The 21,418-nt window shown below is 35.9% G+C and overlaps 1 protein-coding gene across 1 annotated transcript in view; it reads left to right on the plus strand.

Annotated features, from left to right (window-relative positions):
* The first annotated feature begins 2,646 nt into the window (after positions 1-2,646).
* LOC113230058 overlaps positions 2,647-21,418 on the plus strand; it is a 93,025-nt gene continuing 74,253 nt past the window's right edge. The window contains exon 1 of the mRNA XM_026463785.1: positions 2,647-2,835. Coding sequence (XP_026319570.1) covers positions 2,746-2,835 — 90 coding nt within the window. The 5' untranslated portion in view covers positions 2,647-2,745. The remainder of the gene's footprint in view (positions 2,836-21,418) is intronic.

The raw sequence follows: 21,418 nt of genomic DNA on the forward strand, positions 1-21,418 counted from the left end.
TCAGAGCTGTACTCGTCTGTACCTGTTATTATTACTTTGATGTAATAGTAACAAGTACATACTTTGTATCAATAAGGAGGTTAGTACGATAATGCAATAACCTTACAATCATTTTGCTTGTTGTTGCAATTATTATGCTTCATAGGTTCAGATGAAAACAAGTTGTATTATCCCCTTAAACAATGTTTTCTTTAATTCAGTTACTTTCTTTTCAGTGCATTACAAGCGATGATATTGTATTTTGCGTAAAGAGATTTAGGCTCCATTCTACTACTTTCCTTTTACTTTATTAGTTTGTAATAAAACTGAAAATTCGTCATCGATAATAAGTACTAGCTATTTATGTTATTACATTATTAACTTTAAGATTATATTGATGAGATATGCGTATCAAAATATGAACATATTGTATATTTTATTTACGTATTCCTTAGAGGGTATCTCTTTCCAGAAATTTTATACGAATAAAATTAATGTATGTCGATGAAGAAACTCAAAAATTTAATGTTTCTCTTACTTACATTAAATTTTTGAGTTTCTTCATTAATGTAAGTAAGAGATTTTTATATAGGTACGGCAAGATTAAGGTGTTGTTAAAAGGCATAGAGAGTAAGTAAATGTTACACGAAAGCTATTTTAATGAATGGCTTTCGAGTATATTTACAAAAATATATTACTTTATAATATATAATACTTATTATTTGTAAATTATATAGTGAAGAGCACACCTCTACGATGTCCTACTTAACGTTCGATATTGTGTTCAGAATCGGTTCTTCCTACTTAACGGTTGTTTATATTCTGTTATGTTGCGATAATCTTAAGGAAAATTATTGTATACGGTATTATGGTTTATATATGGTTTTGTTATAATTATTAATACAAAGATCGAACACTCAGAAAATTTTCTTCGATCCGGCCGGATTCGAACCGACGTATTGTGCCAGACGCTATACCAACTAAGCCACGACGAACCAGAGGACCTCACGAATTTTTCTATGTGCTTGCGTCGAATCTTTGTGTTTGGTTTTTCAACGACGGCATTTACAACTTTAACGACGACAACGACGCACATAGATTTTTTTAGGTTAGTTTTTTTATAATACTTTATAAAAAAAAAATAAAGCACATACTTTATAAATAAAGCACATACTTTATATAGATTTCTGTTTTATGAAAAACGATGACAAGAGCTTCTGCTCCAAACGAAAACACCTTCCATAGTACTATGAGGCTCATTTACAATATTTCAACCGTCCATTTTAGAGGGTGAATATCTTTTGCAAAGCCCGAGAAATTAAGAAAAATTAACTTTCCTCCTGTAATAACGCTTAAACGTTCACCGGCCACGTACAAAATTATGGGAAGCTATGACAATTTTTCCTACATCCCGCTGCGGAAGCCGCCATGATTTATATAATGAATAAAAATGCTCTCTCACCGACGCCATTTTGCAAGGATACTGCAATTAGCTACATTGATAGCTCGATAAATTGCAATATTGAGTAGCTATTGGAATTCCAATTGAGATCTAGAATGTATTGGTCGTAGGGTTTGAATTAATTAATCGACGTATTAGTTTTATAATTACTTCTCTGTAGGGTGTTACAAGTACAGAATAGGTACGTAATTAATAAACGTACATAAAACATAAATGTCATGTTATGTTTTATTGCTTTTTCCCAATACACGTCTTTTTTATGTGGTTTGCAAAACTGCCTACCTTTTGTTTTGGCATCAATTGTGATGGTCTGGATAATTGAATATTTCTTATACTCGTACTATGTGTTCGGAATGGTGTGTAGCCTAAGGGATATATAGTATTATGTTAGTTTACAATTAGAATAAAATATTTTTGTATTATTTTACGTTACATGATTTTCTAATAAAGAAATTTTAAATCAACCTTTTTTTTATGGTATCAAGTGACGGCACGAACAAATCGTGCCCCTGATGGTAAGCTACACGTGTACCACTCAGAGTTTTAAATCGCAAAGATCTGATACATAAGTTGACAAGTCCCACGAGCCTGTAACTTCACCAAGCACTCCTTACCCTTCAAAACCGGAACACATTAATGGTGACATTACTGCTTGGCGGCAGAAATAGGTAAGGTGGCAGTGCTTCCTTGGACGAAATCTTTCACAAGGAGCTCTACAGCTATTAAAAGTTACTATACATATATAACAAACAATACATAAACGGGAAATTGTAGTGGAAGTGACTATATATGGTTAAATTAATAAAAATAAAAGACAAACCCACTAAATTCTTAAAAAGGCTCATTTCTTACCAAGTACAATGGTACATTTAATAAAACTATTATTCCTCATTTGAAAGAGTACAATATCGCAAGCAACGGAACTTGAACAAACAGCTGAAATAGAACTTGAAATCATAACAAGCCTTGTTAATCCAATCAACATAACAAGGCGATCGGATCTAACAGCAAATTAGCCGCGAGGGACCCGTGAATTACAAGTGTAAATAATCTCAGTCCGCCCAGCCGTGGGCCGGGCTTTGAAAAAAAAAGTCGTTAAAACAGCAGCTTAAAAAGAAAAGCGCTGAAACGGGAAGGCTCGCGAGGTATCGGTTTTTCACGGTGCGGGCGGTGCGTTGGGCGGGGCCGAGCAGCAGTAGCGCGCCGCCGGCCGGCCGGGACACACGTGTCGTTTCTCGCTGCCCGACGCGATTCGAGCACATGTTGAGTGAATTTTCGGCATGTTGATGTCGTGAATTGGCAAAATGGACTTCCAGAGTGCAATGGAGACGTTTGCGGAGGCGTGGGCTGCGGCCAACACCGTCAAGTCGGAGGTACCAAGCGATCTTTCACAAGTAAGTTTTTCTTCAGTTGTTTCATGAACGTTTTGGAGAAGTGGAAATACACTTTTTAAGTAGAGTCAATCCTTTTACAAGTTGTTTGTCCAGGTAAGGTCGTTGAAGTTTTGAGTCGAATACAATTTTAGTAAAATGTAGAGTTCTATATTAAATTGGTACATTAGAAATTGTTGAAAAACATTACATATATTCTAATCTTGATTGTAATAAATCTCTTATCTATTTCACTCCATTTAAAAAAATTTAAAAACTTTCTTTAATGACTCCTATATTACTATTACAATAGAACTAAACTAACAATAATATTGTTTGTATTTGTCATTGGTAATGTTTTTGGTTACCATCGCCTAATTATGCATTTAGACAATAAGTTTTCGTGTTCATCTTGATAACGTTGGATTTGCATTGAAATTATAAAGAGTATTTATCGGAAAGTTACAGTTACGATTTGTTAAGTGTGGCTATATAGGTACTCGAGTTAATATGATTACTAATCGATTAATTCTTTAAAAACATTTTAAAAGTGCGAACGTTCCTCTATTTCCGACTACTTATGGCATATAAAATGTTGTATAACATATTGTATTTTGGTGTAACGTATTTGCAAAATTAATGAAATAAAATATTTAAATAGAAAAGATTTCATTTTTATAAAAAATTATAAATTTATTATACGGCTTAAAACATAGTACTAGATGCTTACGGAATACTGAAAATACAATAAACACATGATTGTAATTTTAAGCAGTAGCCGCTTAACACAGAACTTAGTAGAATAATTTACTTAAAATTGTACATACCTAACTAGTGTTATTAAATAATTTCTGGGATATTGACGTAGTACATTTCCAAGTATTTAGGTACACCCAAAGAATTAATTGTGGTAACTTCCACCAAATAAAGATTGAAATTGCTTCTTACTAAAGCAAAATAAAAGTTTTCTATAAAACATGAATTGTTGACATTGTTGACCTTATCAAGCAATTAGTTCAAAAATTTACCTTAATTATAGCATAATTGGAATTATCATTTTAAAAACAAATTTTTCTGGTCTCTCCGGTTTGGCTGCGGTTTAAATGATTTGCTTCATAAAATGTTTATCCGTAACGTAAATCATAAAAACGTAATTAATTTAGTACTCGGGGATTACTTGATAAACGTGACAATTAGTACCAATAATTATTGTTACTTTAAGATATACTTTAGAGGCAAATGTATCATTATATTAAATAAGTAATATGTCAGCAAGGATGCTTAAATAGGAATATGAATCTTGTATATGGTTTATACACTACTTAAATTCTTAATTTTAAAAATATGAATCTTTTTAACATTGGAAACTATCTATATATATATGGCATTACGGAAAACTATTTATGATTGTTTTCTAATATTTTTCTGTGCAAGAAAGAAATAATTAAAAAGTGTCGTATTAAAATTATTTTACTCACGCGTTTATGGCTAAACAAACAGTGACTTTTTTGTATTTGTAAATCTGAAGTGATTGGCAAAAATCTGTCTTTGGTCGTAGTAAGTTTTTAAAGAATTTTTATTTGTAGTTGTAGAGACTTCACAAAACCAATATGAAATGAATGGTTCCTAAACTAGTTATTAACACTTTCGATCGAATCATGGTTTAGCTCCTTGTTTATAATAATATTTTACATAATCGGATGCGTTAGCGGAAACATTGAAGCGAGGGGACAACTTGTTCCGGTTAAGTTACTCCACGGTCCGTGGTCACCTGCTCGTTTGCGAAATTATCATTCAAATGGACATAGGCTGCTAGTATATATCAATACATTTATTTCGAACACCAGCAAAGAATTCCTTTAATGTCGTTAGTTTCTTTTTCCTATACTATATATTTTTTTATATTTAACTGAAGTAACTGTTCTTCTTTTGATCGTATCGATGATATATACTACAATACTTGTGATTGTGGTGAAAGGACTTGCTAAACGGCGAAAGGTACTCGCTGTTATTGTTCAGGGTGCACCAGACTTATAGTAAAGAAATGATTACGTACGGTTTAGTAGTAGTACCCCTTGTGAAAGAGTTCGTCCAGGGATGTTCACATTAACTATTTCTGCCACCAAGTGGTAATGTGAGCATTATTGCCTTCTGGTTTTAAAGGGTAAAGGTGCTGGAGAAATGACAGGCACATGGAACTTGTCAATTTATGTCTCACGGTGACAGGCGCAGTGGCGTTACGAACAGACGTGTCGCTTATCACCAGGCGCACGATTAGTTCGTCCCGTCACTTGGTATCAAAAAAAAAGTTGTGCGGGCAGGCTCCTGTCGTGCACCCCAATCTATCGAGGTACATGTTCATTGAACTCAATTATGGAAATTACACTTTTTTCGCATATTTCGTGCTGTGATGGTAACTATAAGGAGCATTGAACATTGGTTTGTTTGAAAAAACAAATATACAATAGTTTTATTTACAATGTGTACCAATTGCGACAACATAATTTGATATATACTTAATTTTGTTATATCATTCTATCCGATGACTATCTTATTATTCAAAGAAGTAAATAATGCATGTATAATCATAATCGACAAAGTAAACAATTTCTAAATATTTCTCAATGTAAACTCATTTTTAATTTGTGACAATGTCCGTTACTTTTTACGTAACGTGGATCTATCAACTTAAGATTGACTACAACTATTTCTATTATCAGCCAGCTTGACAGCATTACGTGCTTCTATTCGATTCGTGTCACTCTAATCGATTACTTTTCCCGATTAAGTCGATAGCGGTGTTTATAAATATTCGCCGGCTGAGTTAATCCATTATCGTGGATTATTGTTCCATGCGATAACGTGTATTACCTATTGGCGATATCGACCTCGAACGCGTATGTTGTGATATGCTGTGATTGGATTTTGTTTTTAATGCAACTTCTAGCGGATTTTGAAACGCTTACACGTGTGCATTTTGATACTCGTCTAACATGAACACGTTACTATATATGCACATACTGTGTAAAAGTATTTAGTGTTGGGTAAATCTTTCAATTGGTACGTTTTAGAAAACAAATGACTGCACGTCTCTACGTCGCGCCCCCAGTAATAAAATGACGAAAAACAAAGAGTAACATGATTCGATTTTAAAATAGCGACTTAATCGTGCATAAACATATTATATCCCGATGTTTAGGATATTTTGCAGCATCCATGGTCTCGATGGGACCCTTTCCTTTTTTGACTCCCTTTGAGACCATAGACGTTGCAACATGTCCGAAATGTCCAGGTCAAATATAAATACACGCTTATATCCCGATTTTAAAATCAAATAATGTGGGAAAATTGTGAAAGTTTAAATCAATGTAAAAAATAACATTTTTGAAATTTAAAAAAAAAAATTTTATAATAGCCTAAGTGATGGGACGATCAAGTTGTGTGGTTGGTGGTAAGCGATAAGCCCATCCATAGCAGTTTCAGTGCCAGTCAGAGCTTTAAATCGCAAAGATCTTAGGGTCTCTGCCACTGCGTCCGTCAATCTGAGACATAAGTTGACAAGTCCCATGGACCTGTAATTTCACCAGCACCCTTACCCTTCCAAACCGGAACGCATTAATGCTCACATTACTGCTTTCGTTCATTAAGTTGATAGATCCATAGGTACGTGAAAGTAAAGAACATTGTCTCAAATTAAAAATGATTTTACATCGAGCAATATTTAGAAATTGTTTACTTTATCGATTATGATTATACACGCATTATTTACTACTTTGAATAATAGATAGTCATCGGATAGAATGATATAACAAAATTAAGTATATATCTAATTAGGTTGTCGCAATTGGTACACATTGTAAATAAAACTATTGTATATTTGTTTTTTCAAACAAACCAATGTTCAATGCTCTGTATAGTTCCCATCACGTTACGAAATATGCGATTAAGATTCAAAAAAGTAGCATTTCCATAATTGAGTACAAAGAACATTTACCTCGATAGATTGGGGTGCCACTGCGCCCGTCACCGTGAGACATAAATTGACAAGTCCCATGTGCCTGTCATTTCACCAGCACCTTTTACCCTTCAAAACCAGAAGGCAATAATGCTCACATTACTACTTGGCGGTAGAAATAGGTAAGGTGGAGTACTTGCCGTTCCCTGGATAAACTCTTTCACAAGGAGCTCTACTGCTACTAATATATAACGTTGGTTTAGGCCATGGTCGGCCACGATGGCCAAATGCTGGTTTGACTTCACACGTTTTAGAAAGGTTGTGAACGTTCTTCGACATGCAGGTTTCATCACGATGTTTACCTTCACTGTTAGCGAGAGGTATTTTCTCTTTAATATACACAAATGTACGTAAGTTGGAAATCAAAGTCATAGATATACGTCGCCGTATGTATAGGGCGAATCGACGACCTCCCTATAGAGTAGCATGCCCACCCTGCAAAGTACCAGCGCTGCTCTAAAATTATTATTATTTTTTTAAATAACGCACACACTCAACTAGGGAAACCCTGTGTCGCGGGTGCCATGGACACACACATAGACAACCACAAATTACACCCAAACTCACGAGAGAAATAAATGTAGGACATACAAACATTTCTCCCGGCCCGGGAATCGAACCTGGGACCTCTGCGTGGCAGTCCGGCATGGTAACCGTTCGGCCACAGAGGCAGTATTAGAACATATATATTAAATTTTTTTATAGTATCAAGTGACGGGACGAATAAGTCGTGCGCGTGACGATAAGCTACACGCCTGTCCATAACCGTTGCAGTGCCTATCAGAGCTTTAAATCGCATAGACCTGAGGGTGCACAGCCACTGTGCCCGTCGCCCTAAGATATAAGTTGACAAGTCCCATGTTGCTGTAATTTCACCAACACCCTTAACCTTCAAAACCGGAACACAGCAATGTTCACTTTACTGCTTGGCGGCTGAAATGCGTAAGGAGGCAGTACTTCCCTGGACGAAGTATTTCGTAAGTGCTTTACTGACACTAAAAAAAAAATTGTAAGTGTAGGAAATGAAACTATTTTCCGGATCTAAGTTTTTTGGCACGGCCATGACCATGGGATCTGCAAATGCCCCGAAATGTTAGTTTGTTCGAAAAAACAAACATACACGATTTACATCCGAAAAATAGATAGATAGATAATATACATTACTGACCACATAGAACAAAACAAAAACAGTTCTTAGACATGGGAAACAGTGGGCATAGGACAAAGTAAATTGTTTAATTTTCTATGCGAAACCAAAGAATTCGACTTTTATAAGTGTTATTAGAAAATATTATGTATTAATACGTGTTAAATTACAATAGTCATCTGTATAACTTTTCCCATCATCCGGACCATCGCCCAACAATGATAACTTAGGCGTTTTGAAACGAGAATAAAAAACCTAACTTAAGCACAATTACATCTTAGGTACCTATGTAGAAAGCGGCGCGTGCCGTTCTCGACAAAAAACTCGATACAGCTTGAGTAGTAGATAAATAAAATCCGTGCAATTACACACGTACGTGCAGGTGAAATATTCCGTGTACCAATTTGCGCCGCGGCCGCCACATTACTTGGCGCGAACCTAATTACGCGCTTATAGAGAGTAGCTATGACCCACCTAACGCTATTACTACATGTTATTGATAGATTTGAAACGTTTTTGGATAATTTTCCGAGACGATGAGACAATATAATAAAATTATTTATTAATCCTGGAGAGAGTGAACAACGTGTACTTATATACAACTTGTTCTTAGTTTGGCCTATGTACCTGTGCAGGTCGAACTGTTACCATGCCGAACTGTCACGCAGAGGTCCCAGGTTCGATTCCCAGGCCGGGAGAAATATTTGTATGGCCTACATTTATTTCTCTCGTTAGTTTGGGTATAATTTGTGGTTGTCTATGTGTGTCCCTCTAGCACCCGCGACACAGGGTTTCCCTAGTGCGGGACTATGTTGAGTGTGTGCTCTACTGTTATTATTATTAGTATTATTATTATATCTATTTTAGACTCTCGCCTCTCCCAAGGCCTAATTATTATTATAATTTTCACTCTATGTACAGTAGATGCCCTAAGATATCTAACCCCCTAACCGACCTGGTTCTAAGTAGATAAGTGCGCAGAAAAGTGTTAAACAAACTTAAATTTTAATTTCTGTGCCGTAAAGTTAATAATAACTTTCGATTGCATGCATCATTAGTGAATGACGTTTTGCGCCAATTTCATCTTTAACCTATACTCAGAATATATTACTCATAACCAAAAGGTCGGCTAGAGGGTCTACACTGTAAAACGGATAATATGGGAAGTGGGTATGCTTAAAATTAAAAAACACTAAATACCACATAGTAATATTAACCCATCACATTTTAACGAAGTCATAAAAACAAGCTCTCAGCATTAATTTTAAAATTCAAACGAACTATTGTAACCGCGTCTGCAATTCAAACTACGTAGATCTACAACAAAAACTAAATACACTTTCGATTCAAAATACAACAATGTTTAACTCTATCTGTCGAGATTAGATTGGGCCCATCTTTTTTTCGATTAACAAATCGATAGAGCGCATGTAGAGCTATTTGACGGGAGCCGGCACGCGCTGCGCCCGCGCACGGTTCGCCCAGTGCCGCCGATAATGGGCTCCATCTCGCGGATAAAGCGGCGACACCGTTACATTTTCCAAATCACGTACACTATTGTAATATCCAATCGCCCAGAAATGAGATTGCGGCTAACAAGTTATTTACATTGACGTTTTAATATGTACTCTAAAAAAACTATTTAAAAAGGTAATTATAATGTGTTCTGTAACAGCCACTGTACGCGCAGGCGCGCTGCCTTTGTCAGACAGCTAAGCCCCGAGATTAATTTTGGCGGAACAATGAACCTGTTTATAGTCAATAATACAATGCTATAATAACTATTGGTTGCAATAGTTGTCAATTTCAAAGTTTCGAAAGCGTGGCGATCGCGCGCACCCAGGTTCCTCGGCCACAAGATAGGATCTTTATTGCAGCTCGTTCTTTTTGGGAGGAAAATGATTAATGTAGGGATCGACGCGGACGGATAAGTAGTGGAGATTGACGGAGTGATGTAGGGTCTGTGACCGGGGCCGCGGGGCAGGTGGAGGACGCGGAGCGCCGCGAAAAGCCGCGAGGCTGCATTGCACAGGCGCAGCCAAAAACTAACCATAAATTACTGGCTACTTGCTGGCCGGCCGACGACACGCGCGGAACTTTTTTACCCTGCTCCCGATCCTGTTACAACGCCAATTTCTCACGAACACAAGAAATTGCTTCGAATAATGAGCTTCAACATTACGAGTCACAGTGACATCCGTGAGATAAGATTTTGTAAGAAAATGTTAATAATATTAATACCTTACACTTTACCAGCGACTGAATTTTGACAATATTGTATATTATGGAATACTTTTCTGTGGTACAAGGCATCATTGAGATAACACTTGGATAAGGAGCGCGAGCGTGGGGATGAGGAATTTCGGTAGCCCACGGCTGCACATGCGCGGACTGCCAACATTAAATATAATTAATATTTGCCTCGCATAAGTGCAGTGCACTTTTACCGAAAATACGTAACTTGGATTATGCACCTCGGTATTATACCGAGGTATTATGTGCACTGAATTTTTATTGTCACAATTGCTGTGCATTTTGGGAAGATATTACCTTCGAGTTAGTATATAAAGCTAAATAATTTATAAAAGATGTCCACAGTCTGGTCTATTTTTTAATTAAGTGACTCCAGGACTGCGCTTAGTATGTTTGTAGAAACGATACAGTCGCGAGGATCGGCGGCGGCCGCAGGCCTACAAGGTGTGGGCATATTAAACAATAAACGCACTCAACTAGCTCTGGTGCTTTTTAAAAGCGATGCTACGCTTTGACAAGAAATAATCGCTCATAATCGTCTGAAGTTTCCATAATAAATATAGAAATAATAATGGAATGTATTTCTTAAATATTCATCATACTTGCACGTAACATACATCAGACAAAGGTTTCCACCTTTCACCAAGGGAAGACGACGTACACTCTAGCGATTACTTGGTTTTTTGCCCCGCTCATTATGCAGATTCTGGCGAAAAAGGAATAAATTTAATAACACGCGTTCGAGCGCATGCGTTATCGAACGCACTTGCTTCTGATAATCTGGCGGCGCGCTGCTCTGCGTAATTATATTCCTCGAGAAACGCTGTGCCCGCGCCGCCGCCGCCGCCGCCATCGTCCGTGATCCGCGCCACCACCATACCCACAACGTAATTTAATTTTTAATTTCCGTTACACAATTTCAAATTTCGTAATAACCTAACGTACTATAGTGGTAATAACCTACGTATTGGTTAATCCGGCGAAATCGAAAACTTTAGTAAATAGTTAATAGAGTTCAAAGTAACAATGCTGTTTGTCTATGAGATTGAAATTACACGCTCATTTATGCGACAATGTATGCTGTCGAAACCATTCGGCTAAATAGATTTGTTGTCCCTTATAAGTTGAATTACCTATCTAGTGTAGGGAGGTCATAGAAATTATATTTTGAATACCTATTTCTTACATGCTTAACAGAGGTTTTTATACGCTAGTTGTAGTACCAAGACATAAATAATGCCTTAAATAAATTTGTTGCAAAAATTACAAATTATATATGACGGCAAAATTAAAAATTAATAAATTTGGTGTAATGTCAATATACAGATAGACGTTTTCTCCCTAACATTATATTCTCGTATAGGGAGAATTAATTGATTATTTCATGTTATTAATACGCTTAGCAATAGAGAAGATCTGTCGCGTGAGGAAATGCACGTCGTCTCGTTTTGCGGCGGCCTAATAAGGATAATCCGACCACCTGAGAAGTGCAATTAATAATGGACGCTATGCTTACACGTTGGATCTTTACCTATTTGGCAGGATTACCATATGGGGCGACAGAATTAGGAAATAGTTGTAGGTAATCATTAGGTAATCCATTACTTGAAATAAGCGTATAAATTCAATTTGAGTGTCGCGGTTGTATTAAATGCTACACGGTTGTAGGAATTGAACATTACGGTTTCAAAACGATTTACACGCCAACTTGCAAGTTTTTATAGTACAGATAATTCACAAGCATAGAATTAAAATTTACGAAACGACACACGAATAACATTCTATGTTTTAAAAAGTACAAATCGAAAGTGTTTCTGTCAAGCGCTACACAATATTGACGTAATAGATCTTTATAACACCGGCAATATTTACGCATGCTTTATCGTCAATCAATAATTAATATCAACGGCCGACGTCGAGATGCTCCCGAATTTCGCCAGAATGATGAGGAGATCGCGTTCGCGTAATCGAAGCGGCAAAAAATAAAAAATGAAGCAAATACGAAATACTCCATTACTGACCCGAATATAGCCGTCTATAGAGGCGACATGTTGTTAATAAAAAGTTTAGTAGTTTTCAGAATGAACGTTGTGAAAAGTTAAAAGAGAATGAATATGTATAATGAATGTACATGAATATGTAATTACGCATACACTAAAATTATAATAATAATAATAATAATAATTTTTCGCCGATTCTTGGACCTGAGTCCCTGGCCCCGGCTGACTGTGCCATTGCCGGGAAATACCGCCTCTCCCATTTAAAAATTCAAAATTAATCTTTTAGGCCTTGGGAGAGGCGAGAGAGTTTAAAATAAATACAATAATAATAATAATAATAATAATAATAATTATAATAATAATAATAATAATAATAATAACGCACACACTCAACATAGCCCCGCACTAGGGAAACCCTGTGTCGCGGGTGCCATGGACACAGACGTAGACAACCACAAATTACACCCAAACTCACGAGAGAAATAAATGTAGGCCATACAAATATTTATGGAATCGAACTTGGGACCTCTGCGTCGCAGTTCGGCATGGTAACCGTTCAGCCCCGTAGGCAGTTAAAATAAATAAATAAATAGGTCATTGCTTTATTTTTAAAAGTATTTTCAAGTTTCGAAACGAAAAATTCTGTTGAATATTGAAAATTTGGGCAAACTATACTTGTGTTATAACGATTCCAATAATAAAAATGGCACCGAAGATCAAAATTTAGGTGGCACATTTTGCAAAAGTCTAACCAATCTGTCTATTGTGCGTGTTTTTGATGACTTGATAACAGAAGGTATATGTAATCGTGTATCACAATATGAATTCACATCTTCTTATGGTTGCTGGTTTTTCCTGCAAATTTTGTTGTCAATAATTCAAATAGTTACTAGTTTTATACTTAAGTTACTTTTTTATGTAAAGAATATTTCATTCACTCTCTAATTTATTCATTCATTGAATCTATAGTAATTTTTGGAATAGGTATAATATATTTTCAAATCAATTTCATAGTGAAATAATTTAAAATTCAGTCCAATTTTGTAAGTCAAACAGTATTCGTTAGAAAGGATTCCTTAGTGGTACAAATCTTGTTTTTGGAAAGAATTTTAAGTCGAAGAAGGCGTGCCCATGACATCCCTGTGCAAAGTGCGCACATTGTGTATGCAGGGCGCGCCTGCCCGCGGGCCACGTCAGCTATTTGCTCGTGTCCAGAGGGCTTAGCCATTCAAGGCTAAGGCAGGGCCAGTTTTTGGCTGTTCCAACTTGATCCACCACTTGAACACCCTCACCGACAACGCCCAGGGATTTATCACTGAATTTTTTCTTTTAAATACAAATAAGGAAAACAAAATCTGCTTTATTTGACACGCAAAATACATAAATAACAAACGATTGTAGAAATTTACATAAATCCTTCATAACACAAATAACAACGTTTAAAAAAAACAACAAAAAATGGAGTTAAAACTGCAGTCAAAATAAGCAACCAAAAGCATGTAAATTTTTTAAAATTTAAATTAGCTATTCAGTTTATTTTGATTACGACAGCTTGTTACTTGGTTTGTCACTTTGTTGTGCTCAAATTGAACTTCTTCATGAGAGATTTATGAAAACAAAAAAATATAAAAATTTCTCGAAATCTACGTAAGTGCGTAACGAACATGCCATAATAAAAGTTTGCATTACATTTATACTATGCCTGTAATTCTAACGAGGCAATAACCCTAGTGCTCCACATTCTATAGTTTAGGAAACTAAAATGTGAAGTGTCTCTTGTTCGATGAGAAAGTCCACTGATAACAATCGCGGTGGCTTTAATAAAGGTACAATGGGGCGGGTAATTGCTGAACGCTAAAAAGCTGCCGTCAGCTGCGCCAGCGCAACCTGAAGAGCTGTACAGCACCCCATTTTTAATCCACACTTAGCAAATTTTGCACGACCACGAATAGTTTGAACTTTTCGAGGAGATCTTAGAGAAATAATACTTCATTACATGATTTTACTTTGACGTTGAAATTAAAATTTACTGAAATGATAACTTCAAGCACATGTAAATTTTTAGTATATTATTAGAAAACACTCAAAATAAAGCAAAGTCCGCTAAACTAAAACTTTATATAAAGTAAATGTTTACTACGTTTCAATCTCAAAGAACTTTTACTTCAAAGACAATTGCGCAATAAGACCTCTAATGAATATTGTTTTGAAGATATTTTTTAACGTTTTTGAAGCAACAGAAGCGGAAAGACTAGTTAATTATGAAACAATTAGAAAACATAATGTTTAGCGTCATTTGACGAATTTGCACTTAATTAATATACTTGGCAAGAATGCAAATGAACATTAGGGACATGAGATGATGCCGCGTCTAATATTGATTCTGTGTTTGGTGGTTTCTTCATTAGCATGACGATTTTTGTGGTTTTGCCTTATTGATTCAGGGAATGTTTTAGTCGTTAATACAAGTTTTATAACGATTAAACTTAAATCTCCGTAGGTATTTTTCGTTAACGATATCAAGTGACGGGACCAACAAGACATGCGCCTGGTGGTAAGCGACACGCCTGTCCATAACAGATGTAGTGCCACTCAGAGCATAAAATCACAAAGATCTGAGGGACACTGCGTCCGTCACTCAGACATAAGTTGACAAGTCCCATGTGCCTGTAACTACATCAGCACCCTTACCTTCAAAACCGGAACGCAGTAATGCTAACATGGTGGCAGTACTTCCCTAGTTGAATGTTTCACAAGGAGCTGTACTCCTACTAAATGCTACTGGTAATATGTATGTACATTATAGTATCATTGTAATTGAAAGTTGGTTTATAATGGATCACGTTAGATGTTTACTCTATATCACTGGATCAAAAACCACATATACTAATAAAAAGTTCTTTCAATGCTGAAAACCATCGAAAATAAATTCAAATTATTATTAATATTAATAACGCACACACTCAACATAGCCCCGCACTCGGGAATCGGGAATACAGGGTATTGCGGGTGCCATGGACACATACATAGACAACCATAAATTACACCCAAACTCACAAGAAAAATAAACGTAGGCTATTCAAATATTTCTCCCAGCCCGGGAATCGAACCTGGGACCTCTGCGTGGCAGTCCGGCCAATACGATACAATAACAATAAATGCCGATTTATTGTTATTGTATTATTGTTATAAACCTTAAACACTTTTAAATAGGTTTTACAATTTTCCTTTAAATTTTTGCACAATCCGCAGTTTTTGCAACGTCCCACTAAGTACGTGTATTGTGCCTAAAACAAAGGGTGCTGTAGTACCACTCGAGCTTAATTTTCGAGTGCGAGTTAGTATTTGAATTGGTATTAATCGTGGGATAAACAATGGGGAAGCATTGGCGCAGAGCGACACGCCTGGTGCACGCACGGTGACGGTTGGCTTTGAAATGTTTTTATTTTTTTCCCCGTTCCACACTGTCAATGTATAAACGCAAAGTGGAATTTTAAATAAATTAATATCGATTACTGTGCAGCCACTGAAAGCATTTAAATTAAGTCGTGGCTTTACTAAGAGTCATACGGATTCGATTCCATTAAAAGGAGAGTTTTATATTCAGTGTTTCTTGATCGACATATTATACGTATATTAATTGACTCTCGCTAAATATTAGGCGTATCATGATGTTGCTTTAATAATAAACACTTTACTAGCGGAAGTTGTAAACTTTTTCCATCATTGAATGGACGTTACTGCTGTATAACAAAGAACCAATGAGAGGTATGACAGAGACGTTAGAGTTACAAAATAAATTAGTTTATGTCGTTCGACTCATTGTAGCATACCGGTCAAAGACAGCTAGATTATCGTGTACAAAAAATACCCTTGGATACGGTGTATATGTAAATTGTCTGAGAACGAGTTATCCTAGGGTGGGGGCGAACGATGCGAAACGCGTGAGCAATCATTGCCATCAACTCCCGCGCAAGGAAATGACGGAAACATGCGCGTGCACACACATGAACACAAACACACACCAACAAGAATAATGACAAAACGATGCGTGTGAATTGGATTATACAAGTAATGGTTAAGGATTGGAAGGACAGTCATTTTGTAAAATATCTAAAACTAGACAGTGTTAGATAAAAAAGACATTGTCTTTATAAGCTGTGATATGCTATAAATGCTAACTTATCATCTTTAAGAAAAGTAGGTACTCTAAACATTCGATGAAAGCAATTAATAAAGGGCACAATTGCAAAGAGTAAAGTTTATTTCGTGAAAAACGAAGTGCTAAATGTAATGTATAAAAAAAACATAAAACACCAACTTTTACTTACACATATACAAATAAAATACTCTTTTAAAACACACAATGCAATTACAATGGTTTCGTGAAGGAAGCGGTGGATTCAAATTCAGAATAACGATTCCCTTTTGATGCACGCAATGGCGTTTATAGAATTTTTATTATCTGTTAAAAAGTAAGCGAGTGTGTATTTTGAGAGTACATTTACCTTATCTGATGTTTTTTTGCGTTCAATATATTTTTTCATGCGAAAGTGTTAAATAGCGTTACGTTTCATGCGCACAGATATGCGATAAGCTTTCAAAATATTATCTTTTGTGCACAAAAAAGGTAATATAGGCATTGCGTTTGCAATTGTACCTATGCGGTGCACGCATCGGCATTAAGTAATTAATTCTGTTGTATCGACCGACGATCTGATACTCGAAAATACCCATGAGACTAGGCAATAGGGCTGTGAACTAGGTATACACTAGTACTTCAAACATTATATTTTGATACGTTTGAAGCAAAGCCATTTAATACACGGTTACTAGGTATACCGTAATAAAAAATATATCTTTTCGTGACATGAAGATCATTTAATCAGCAATAACATTTATTTATGTAGTGATCCGATTCTACATAGTTCGTAGCACTAGTTGCGTCTTTTGAACAATTTTATTAATAAATTTTTTTAAGTCAGGGTACTAAGGTTGATTTCATCACAGTTTTTACTAGGCAAACAAAGGTCGACTATTAGGGGCGTATGCAAAGCAGTGTGAAAACAGTAGCAGTCTGATTATAATAATTTGCGGGTAGTTGGGAAACTCGTCACAGTCGCGCGACTTGTTTATCGATTTATCGGCGGATGCCTGATCGTATCGCCCGGCTAACCGTTACACCGCATAAGTTTTTCGCGAGAAAAAAACGCACAATTATTATAATGATCGTCCTAGTATGGGATACCAACGCTTGTTTATGCAAATGCCCTAACTAATTAAGAGGGAAATAATTTTCAATATTGTTTGCATGTGGCGTAGCTTGTAAAAAAAACTGTGCGGTTTCTCAGTTCCCTCGGCCATTGTCACTCGCATACTTAATACGTAATGGCTGCCGTTGATTGATCTATTGGCAGTTGAGAATAGTTTAGCTTTTTATCATCAGCCGTAGAAAGTATAACTTTCACCGATTCATATCTATAGCAAAAAAAAATCGATAGCTTTTCGGGCACGATGATTTTCGATTCAAAGATATTACAATATTGTCCCCTAAATCTAAGGCGATGGGCTTCGGAACCATTTTTTAGTCCGTTACGCATTATAAATCCCTTGTTTGTCAAACTCCGAGGTTTTTAAAGCAGCTTAAGAGTGAATGGGGACGGGAAGCGAAGTAAAGGGTTCTTACAGAAGGCCGGTTATCGCAAGCTAAATCTTAGCAAGCAAATTAGGATTAATTGAACTTTTTCCTTTTAATTCTGAGCCTCTTTGTGTTCGTGCGTAATTCGTTCAACATGTCACTGCGGGAACTATCGAGAGTGGTTAATTCTTTATTAGGGAATATTTCTTTATAATATGTATCATAAAATGTACTAACTTTAAATTCTTTTAAATTCCATTTTGTGTGTGTTGTATTCTATATACACAGTAAAATACCCTTTTGCTGCTAGGTGTAGTATGGTCGGCTGTCGGTACGTATGTCATTTGACGGTTTAAGGTTTGATAATTGTTATTTCTAGTAAATGTGTACAGTGAGTAAGATACGCTTTTATTTATATAATATTTTATTGAAAAGATACCTGTCTCTACATACTTCGGTGTCTCCAACGGTGACTACTTACCACGTGAAGCCTGAACACTAGCAAATTGCTGAGACTTTTACGTTTTTCTTCAACTGATTGATTTAAGCAATTCTTTTATTTTAAATGTTGTATGTTTTGTGTTGGAAATTAAGTCTTTTTATTATTGTATTTATTTGTTTGTATTTGAAGCTGTTTGGCATTGGCACATTAAGATTAAGAACGCTTTGTTCTTGTGGGCAATTATGTATCATATACACTTAAAGTGTAACGATGGTCAGATTAGATAACACCATAGCCTATTCACGCTTATTCCACTACTGGTTTAACGAGTGATTAACATTGAAAGGTAATTTGCAGAATTAAATGTGCAACCAAGTTTATCGGTGACGTTATAGTCCCTGATTGAGTTTTAATTTGATAAATTGCATTTGGCTAGAACTAAGCTGAAATTAGTAGATAAATTACTTACGTAATTATATGGTATGTATTAATTTATTAGCACAACGAATTTTTAATCAAAGTAAACACAAATTGAAATTACTTAAACGGGGATTAGCTTGTCTTAATTTACACTGTGCAAATAAACATTTTAATGCGGAATGCTAACTCAAAAGCAATAAGTGGTATAGTGAGGCGATATTAAAATTTCATGAATGATAAAACTTTCATAGATTTCTCATAGATGGCGCTACGACTAAAAAGTCGTTGAAAAACCAAATACAAAGACATGACACCAAGCACATACAAAAATTCGTGAGGTCCGCTGGTTCGTTCCGTGGCTTAGTTGGTATAGCGTCTGCCACGTTATGCTAGAAGACGTCGGTTCGAATCCGCAACGATAGTTTTTTGAGCCCCTGACGGAGCACGGCCCGTCCATATCCCGGGTACGGCCCGGATATGTGTGGATAGACCTTTACTTCTAATGCTCAGTTTCTGTGGAAAAGAAACAAACAATACAAGTTCGAAATTAAATTATTTTCGCTTATTTCGATAAACGTCTCAAAGATAAATTGGCACTTTTAACCTCATATTTATAGTAATGTTACATATAGAATTTATTACTTTTTGTTTTATGTACAGAATCTCAATAAAACATTAAAAAAGTCAGAGTTCAATAAAAGAGGGTATTAACATCACTACAGAGATTTCAACGGAATTGCGTAGTATTAAGGGGTGAGCGGTGCGGGGTGGGATCTATAACCCGATGTCGGTTAGGGGCTCTCAGGTGTGACGGGGCGGAAGCCTGCTATCATTAGCCGCCTACCCACATGCGTGCACGCACGAGGGTGCGCGTTTACGCAAAACTGCTCGCCGGTGCCAAGGGACGGATTAGGGAAACTTAATCCGTCATTTTTTAGAAGCGACCTGTACTCAGTGGTGGCAGATATGGATAAAAAAGAGTTGGATAGCTACAACTTTGGTATCTCAATCATAAAAATGCATAACAAACTGTACCTATAAAATGAAATAAAAAAGTAAACTTCCAAAAATTATTATGAATTATTGAAGATTCTATTTGTTCAAAACGTGAAGTTTTTGTGAAAATATTCATCAGATCAGTTTCTTTTAATGTCAATTGTATTGCTTCATTTCAATTCACATCAAACGCTTTTTGGATAGCTTCAATATTGAGAATTTCTCTTAATACAAGTGCGATAGCTTTTCTGCATTAAAATACTGACTACATAAATAACGAAACGTAAGTAATTATAATTTATTTTTGTTGTACGCGATCACTCTATTTTGAAGTGGCGTGTATCCTATTAAAAACGTTATTAATTTGTAACGTTAAACGTTATTAAATTGAATATGAAGTATTTTTAGAGAGCTCTAATCATAATACCATAACGTTCTCAAACGAAGTCGGATATTTGACTTGGATTAAACAAAATATGATAATCTGGTCCATTCTACCAGAACGGAAATGATTGATGATTTTACTTAGTTTTTGTAGTGAAGATGTATTGTTTATGCCTCTTTTGTATATCTTTATTCTTTCATCTTTTATTCAACTGAATAAAAAATAAAACTAAACAAGATACACTTATATTTATTCTGCAATCTAAATTAGAATAGTATAGACTAAATTAATTTATTTCATATTAACCTATTTACGCATATTATGTTTTTTTTACGATACCAAGTGATGGAACGAACAAGTCGTGTACCTGGTGTTAAGCGACACGTCTGTCCAAAGCAGTTGCAGTACAACTCAGGGCTTTAAATCGTAAAGATCTGAGGGGCACTGCCACTGCGCCAGTTACCCTGAGACATAAGTTGTAAAGTCCCATGTGCCTGTAATTTCACCAGCACCTTTACTGTTCAAAACTGAAACGAAGTATTGCTCACATTACTGCTTGGCAGCAGAAATTGGTAAGGTGGCAGTACTTCCCTGAACGAATTCTTTCTCAAAGAGCTCTACTGCTAATAAATTTAAAAATAGTATGTTTAAGCATAATACATTTATATCAGTTTAAAAAGAAATCACTCTGAGCGTCCATAACTCAATTATCTTATGTATTTTGCTCGCTTTTCGCACATTCAAGTTCGGAAAAAATGTAACGTCTCTTAGATAACAATTTATTGCCGCTATTAACACTGGGAAAGAAATCAAGGGAAATGTTCGTAACTATTGAATCGTTTAACCCACGAGTATTGAAATCTAACGTTATCGAAGAAAAAAGTTAAATTCTTCGACTACAACGGGTTAAATGAGGTGAAACGGTATAGAAATACAAAAAACAGTAATCCCGCCCTGTGCATATCCGTAGATCCGGGGTCGCCCAGACACCTGAGGGACAATAAAACGCACTAATGCTTTTTAACTACATTATTTTATGTCATACAGTATATCAAGAATATATATGTACATGTCTTTATTACGAAACTTTTTAAAACAAAGAACGATAAACTAGTACTAGTACTGCCACCTTTCCTATTTCTACCTCCAAGCAGTAATGTTAGCACTACTGTGTTCTGGTTTTGAAGGGTAAGGGTGCTGGTGAAATTACAGGCACACGAGACTTGTCAACTTATCGACTGTGAACTGGCAATCGGTACTATCTCAATTTTGACAACTTTACAGGATGAAAAAAAAAAATTGCGTTATTTA

This window comes from Hyposmocoma kahamanoa, unplaced genomic scaffold (genome assembly GCF_003589595.1).
Source record: "Hyposmocoma kahamanoa isolate Upper Pololo Valley unplaced genomic scaffold, ASM358959v1 63, whole genome shotgun sequence".
Lineage (NCBI taxonomy): Eukaryota > Metazoa > Arthropoda > Insecta > Lepidoptera > Cosmopterigidae > Hyposmocoma > Hyposmocoma kahamanoa.